Source organism: Lipotes vexillifer, unplaced genomic scaffold (assembly GCF_000442215.2).
Source record: "Lipotes vexillifer unplaced genomic scaffold, Lipotes_vexillifer_v1.1 scaffold374, whole genome shotgun sequence".
In the NCBI taxonomy this organism is placed as follows: domain Eukaryota; kingdom Metazoa; phylum Chordata; class Mammalia; order Artiodactyla; family Lipotidae; genus Lipotes; species Lipotes vexillifer.
Window position 1 is genome coordinate 758409 of NW_006774696.1, and position 7023 is coordinate 765431.

At 47.0% G+C, this 7023-nt stretch overlaps 1 protein-coding gene across 1 annotated transcript in view; it reads right to left on the bottom strand.

The window, feature by feature from the left end:
* LARGE1 (LARGE xylosyl- and glucuronyltransferase 1) overlaps positions 1 to 7023 on the bottom strand; it is a 443593-nt gene that overhangs the window by 79 nt on the left and 436491 nt on the right. The window contains exons 14-15 of the mRNA XM_007449439.1: positions 3306 to 3501; positions 1 to 122 (exon numbers count right to left, since the gene is read on the bottom strand). The exon at positions 1 to 122 is cut by the window's left edge and continues 79 nt beyond it. Of these exons, the coding sequence (XP_007449501.1) occupies positions 1 to 122; positions 3306 to 3501 (318 nt within the window). The remainder of the gene's footprint in view (positions 123 to 3305; positions 3502 to 7023) is intronic.

The following is a 7023-nucleotide window of genomic DNA, read 5'->3' on the forward strand; positions in this document are numbered from 1 at the left end:
TCCTTCAGGGTTTTGAGACAGATGCGGTATTGCTTGTTGGACCGGAACTTGGTGATGTCGAAGCTAGGGGCGTGAGGCATGTGGATCATGTAGGCGTTGGGCAGCACGATGAATTCATACTCCTGGAAGCAGACAAGAGCAGTGTGAGACCTGCAGAGCCCCCAGTGATGTATGATGAACACCCAAGCAGATGGCCGCCTGACCAAGCAAAGGAATAAGTGCTGAATGACACCAGGAAGCAGGGCAGCACCACCATGTGGAGGGGAGCAGTTCAGGGCTGTCTCCATGACCTTGGACACATTACCTGGCTTCTCTGAGCCTTAGTTTTCCCATCTATAAAGTGAAAGTAATAATAATACACACCTTGAGAGACGACCAGTAATGCATGGAGAGGGCTGGGCAGAGCTTATGGCCCATAAAATGTTCTTGATTAAGTGTGAGTACACTCCCACATGTTTGCTCTAGAATGACACAAGCCACAGGAGACTCTCTTGCTCGATTAAGTGATGTCTGCTTATGTGACTTCTCATAGGGTTTGATGAGATTTAACAGTCTCGTCAGATTAGTACAAAAGAGGGGACAAAAAAGGAATGAGGAAAAAGATGCTCCACTGGACGGAAGCTCATCAAGAACAAAACTCTCAAAAACAAAACAAAAAAACCCCAACAAAAAACAAACAAAGGGCTTCCCTGGTGGCGCAGTGGTTGAGAGTCCGCCTGCCGATGTAGGGGGCGCGGGTTCGTTCCTCGGTCCAGGAGGATCCCACATGCCACGGAGCGGCTGGGCCCGTGAGCCATGGCCGCTGATCCTGCACATCCGGAGCCTGTGCTCCGCAGCGGGAGAGGCCACAACAGTGAGAGGCCCGCGTACCAAAAAAAAAAAAACAAAAAAAAAAAAAAAACAAAAAAAAAAAAAAAAAAAAAAAAAAAACTTTCAACTGTATGTGGGTTTAGATCCTAATGTTCTTGATTAAGTGTGAGTACACTCCCACATGTTTGCTCTAGAATGACACAAGCCACAGGAGACTCTCTTGCTCGATTAAGTGATGTCTGCTTATGTGACTTCTCATAGGGTTTGATGAGATTTAACAGTCTCGTCAGATTAGTACAAAAGAGGGGACAAAAAAGGAATGAGGAAAAAGATGCTCCACTGGACGGAAGCTCATCAAGAACAAAACTCTCAAAAACAAAACAAAAAAACCCCAACAAAAAACAAACAAAGGGCTTCCCTGGTGGCGCAGTGGTTGAGAGTCCGCCTGCCGATGTAGGGGGCGCGGGTTCGTTCCTCGGTCCAGGAGGATCCCACATGCCACGGAGCGGCTGGGGCCCGTGAGCATGGCCGCTGATCCTGCACATCCGGAGCCTGTGCTCCGCAGCGGGAGAGGCCACAACAGTGAGAGGCCCGGGTGCCAAAAAAAAAAAACCAAAAAAAACCAAAAAACACCAAAATTCTCACCCACACAGCCTTACTATGAATCATCGTACAGTATTCTCCACTTTGCAGAATATAGATAGGAACTCAGGTAAAAAATAAACTGTCTCTAAATAGCCAAAACAGGTGACATAAATTCGGGATGTGTAACTCAAAGGAGAACCAGCACAGCTGCACTCAGAATTACAATCTCTGATTTTGGATAGAATGTCTGATAAGCTTTGGTCATCTAGTTTCCCAGCCCAGAGCAGATCAGAATAAACTCAAAGGGAAACCTCCAGATGGGGAAAGGTAGCTGTTACACGTGGAGGAACACTGACAGCAGCCAGAAATGACAGTTGATGGTGAGGAAGGAGCGAGAAAAACCATGAAAAGAAAATGCAAGAGCTCCTGGAGCTTAGCTGTCTGGGATTTTTCACGTGGGGACAAAGAGCCCTACCGATCCCAGCAGCTCCTACAGGTGTGGCTGGATTACCTGTCAGGTGTGTACTCATTACCTCCCTAAATCACTAGAAAGAGTAAAATTATGTTTGGCAGAGCAAGGAAAATATGCAACAAATTTTCAAGAGTTCTGTCAAAATTGTCTAAAACAAAGCCCGGGTCTCAGTGCTGGAAAAATTAACTTCATTGAACCAGTTCACCTCACCACACTGCCGGATGCACGAATATTACAACATTTCTTTCAAGCAGAAGCTGAGGCAGACTAAGCACTTCTGTTTGTGAGCAGCGTTGGACCACCTCCAAGACTGAAAAAATGGACACTAAAGGTCGTGCTCTCCGTTGTTAAATATGGACACCATCCCATAACCTTCTATCTACGTCAGTGGTTTGCAACCTTAGAGGTTTATTCAAATCACCTGGGACTGTTCTCAAACACACTGGAACTGTTGGAAAGCTCTCCAGGTGACTCAGGGCAGCCAGCACTGAGTATCCATTGCTTTTTCTGAATTCAGGATGCTCCTGTTGAGAAATATTTACACTGTGCTCCAAGCGGAGGTGCCTTGGAGCATAGCATATACAGAGAGACCAAAGGGTGGGGTTGAGGGGCCTAAGCATCCTTCTCCTAACTGAACCAGAATAGCTTTGCTTTTGTTTGTCTGACACAGGGGTTGCCAAGCTGTGGTGTGTCTGGCCGGCTGCATGTTCTTTAATAAATAAAGTTTTATTGGAACACAGCCACGTCCATTCTTTAGATACTGTCTACAACTGAACGACAGTGGCAGAACTGAGTAGTTGAAAAAGAAACTTGCAGGCCCCACAAAGCCTCCCAAATTTACTATCTGGTTCTTTGGAGAAAAGCTTTGCAGACCCCTGGTTTAACCTATTAGAATTCTGCAGATTTCTCTTGAAGTAGGTGCTCAGTTAAGAAGTAGGTGCTCAGTTAAGTATTAGGTGAATGAATGAAAAGGTTTCATGATTAAATACAGCCTGAACATCATCACTCTTTTAGTTACAGGGTAGAATAAATAGCTGCTCCTCAGCTGCGTGCTTTGTGTCATTTATACCGAACTGCTAGAATGCTTTGTGTCAGTTACATGACTCACAGGCTGAGTGATGAATGGTCATCATTTGCTTGTCTTCGTCACTGGGTTGAATGAGGATGAGGGGGTGAAATGGTTTGTCACAGGACACTCACATGTGCCTGAGTCCTGGCTGGGAACCCAACTGTCTGTCACCCAAGGGAGAAGACAGAGAAAAGGTTTGGGAATCAACAGCCCTGAGAATGAGTACTGTCACATTATCACTCTAGATCCCTGAACACGCTGTGTTCCTTCTCTGGTCCCCGCGTCTGATCTCCAAGGCCCTTCCAGCTTTAAGATCCAGGCCTCCCCTTTCCCCACAGCACCGGGTCCGTAACGTCCCACTCTTCTCACCTGGGCATCCAGTTCCATGATGTGAGCCACCTTGTTCCAGCCAAAGCCCACAAACCTCCGGTCGTACTCAGGGCAGTCCCGTCTCACGACAACATACGGCTCGAAATCGGCCTCCCACTCAACCCGGTAAGGCGTGGTGGCGGTCCGCCACTTGGCAAAGTTTGTGGGTGCGTGGCCTTTAGTCCAGACGTGGTACCTGGGACACATGGAGAAAAGCCACTGAGTGGAGGGAAGGAAGCTCAGCTTTCCAAATGCTGCTGGTTTGGAGGACGAAGAGCTATGTGCTGATATAGTCCTCGTTGTGGGTTGCATTTTGTCCCCCGCCCCCCCCAAAAGCTACGTTCAAGCCCTAACCCCTAGTACCCGAGAACGTGACCTATTTGGAAAGAAGGTCTTTGCACATGTATCAAGTTAAGAAGAGGTCACAGTGGATTATTGCAGGGTCTAATCCAAAGGCTGGTGTCCTTATAAGAGGAAATTTTGGATACGGAGATACACAGGAAGAATGCCATGTGAAGATGAAAGCAGAGATTGAAGTGATATACCTATAAGCCAAGGAACGCCAAGGATCGCTGGCAACCACCAGAAGCTGGAAAGAGGCACGAAAGAAACCTTCCCTAGAGCCTTTGGAGGAAGCCAGGAACTACCATCACCTTGATTTTGGACTTCTGGCTTGCAGAATAGTGAGAATAAGTTTCTGTCACTTTAAGCCACCCAGTTTGTAGTACCTGGTTACAGCAACGAATACAGTCCACTATCTACATCCTTTACACTAATGAAGAGGCTATCACTATGAAAGGGTACATGACTTTCTGGAGTGCTCTCTGTCGTTTATATGGAACTGCATGTTAGTCTGTAATAGGGTCATTCCTACCAGGGACCATTGTGGAAGGCAGAAGACTCTCTTCTGGGTGACCCTGCCCTTGTATAATGTTCTCCCTCTTGAGGCAGAACCTATGAATATGGTATCACCTCTGTGATTATGCTACATTATATGGCAAAAGGGATTTAGCACATGTAATTATGGTTACGAATCAGTTGACTTTAGACTAATTACAAGGGAGATTATGGGGGGTGGGCCTGACTTAATCATGTCAACCTTTAAATCTGGGTCTGGAAGAAAGCAAAAAGCCATGCGTGAGATGCCTATGGGGGCCACATGGCAGTCGTACAATGACAAGGAAAGGAATTCTGCCAGTGACCAGTGAGCCTGGAGAAGCACACACTCTAGGGACAACTGCAGCCTTGCCCACACTATGATTTCAGCCTAAGCAAAGAATCCAGCCATTCCACGCTTGGACCTCTGACCCTCAGAGACTGTGAGATAATAAATTTGTATTGTTTTGAGCTTCGAAACTTGTGGTAGTTTGTTATATAGCGATAAAAATGAATACAACCATACAACAATAATGATAATAAGCCAGTATTTAGTAAGCACTTACTCTATACTGTACATGCTACACCTACAGTTTTAAAGTCCTATTATGTGCCCAGTGTCAAGTTACAAATAGCAGTGGCGGAGTTGAGATTCAAACCTAGGCAGCCTGGCTCAAGGGCCAGGACCTTTAACCACTACGCTAGGTTACCTCTCTTCCATGTCACTTGTCACCACACTCTCTGGCCTATATCTAGAGCAAGTAGTCAATGGCTGTGCACTAAGTTGAACAGATTAATGAATGAATGAGCACTCGAAAAACTTGAGAGGTACCTGAGACAGAAGGCAGTTAGTGGGGCAGGAATGTGCCTCTGGAAGCTCCAAAGAGATGGCAGGAGGCCGAGGCTCTAGTGAAACAGCAGATGGGGCCCAAGAAAAAGAACATTCTAGAAAGAAAAGCTTCAGAAAATGCCCCAAGAAACCTACTGTCAGACCAGTAGACAATGGTCTCCAGGACTTGCTTTCTGAGACCATCCTCAGCCTCCAAACATAGTGATGAGAGAGATTTCCTGGGTACACCTTGTGGGATGTTGCTTAGAGGAGATGCGGGGCACTCTGCTTTCAGCAGAGGTTCTCCAACGTGAGTGCGTATAAGAATCCCCTGGAGGACTATATTCTAACAGATATCTGGGTTCCACCCTCAGAGTTTCTGATCCAGTAGGCCTGGGGTGGGGCTTGAGACTTGGCATTTCTAACAAGCTCCCAGGGGACGCTGATGCTAGTGGCGCAGGGACCGCACTCAGAACTGCTGCCCTGGAGGATGGATGTGTAGGTGTGTGGGTGATTTCTCATTCCAGGTGCAGTGCGGAGTAGGTTTCAGCTGTTAGGAGGCTTAAGAGTTCATCATTTGGAGGGAAGGTGACAAAAGCAATTTCTCGGAGGGAAGGTCTGTAATTTAGCACTTGGCATGGTGGCTTGCAAGCTGTTGGCCAGAGCAGCAATCACGGACACAGCAGGCCAAACCCCAGCTCTCAGGCCCACGGACTTGGCCTTGAAATGAGTCCTTAAATAATCTGGGGATGGAGAAGGAAGGAAGGATGTCTTGAAAATTTGCTGGATGGTCAGTCATCAGGCTATGGCATCTAGAGTCTCTATTGTTCCATGCGTCTTCAAACACTGGTAAGAAAATTCAGGACCTGATCAGTGGTCTGATGGTACTTCGGTTAAGAGCACAGGCTCTGTAGTTCCTCAGACCTGGGCTGAATCCGGGCTCTGTCACGTACTGGCTGTGTGGCCTGGCAAGTTATGTAGCCTCTCAGAGCCTCGGTTTCTTTATCTGTAAAATGGGGACAACATATCTGCCTCATGGATTTGTTGTGAGGATTAAAGGAGCTGATCACAGTGCCTGGCACTCAATAAATGGTAGTTATTGTTTTTTTTCCAAAGAGAAAGGAGGATTGGTTGGTGGGGTATTAACTCTTTGAGGCTACTTTCCAGAATTCTGGAGGGAGGAAGCAGGCTGGAGTTTGAGTCCTGGCTCCCCCAGGACCCCTCCACTCCTCAGTTCCTTTATCTGTATAAAAGGTGAAAAGGGAGCATCTCTGAATTGTTGCATGAATAACCTACCTGATAAAATGATTTCACAAAATAATGTTTGAGAAAACCTTCCAGAAACTTCTAGTGACTTAATAGTGGTATGAAAACCTAAGTTATTACGATCTTTCCAATAAAATTCAGATTGCCTAGAAATGTATGTTCTTTAGCTCAAAGGAAGTGTTGGCCATTCTTACACGGTTCAAAAGGTAGGTCTCTCTTTAAAACGGAAGCAGAAGGAGGGCGCAGCTCTCTCTTTCTTCCAACTGCTCTGTCAAGAGACCGAGCAGGATTCCAAATCCCCCGCCCAGGGGCGCTACCCTTAATGCTGTAGCCTGTCCCCTGCAGACAGAAGCCATTGGCACCTGTGCTATCCTGCAGACTCTCTGGGCCCTTTGGACAGGTGGAAGGGTGGCTCTTCTGCGATGTTTCTGCAGGACTTAGGGTTCTAGGAAATCAGGGAAATGAAAGGTTTGTTCGAAACTGTCACTCGGGCAACAGGAAAGTCAGCTGCCACATCTGTTGTGTCCAACCTTGGAGTCACCTTGATGACTTGAGTGGTTGAAGCTACTGCTGCCCGTCCCAGGCCCGAGGACCTTGGAGAACAGACCACCCACAAGAAAAAGGGAGACGGCCTCCACGGCACTGACACGACGAAACACACTTAGCAAATGACTGAATGGACAAAGAAACCAAGAGAGGAATCAGAGCCGGGAGACAGGAGCCGAACTTAAACTGAGTAAAGTAGGG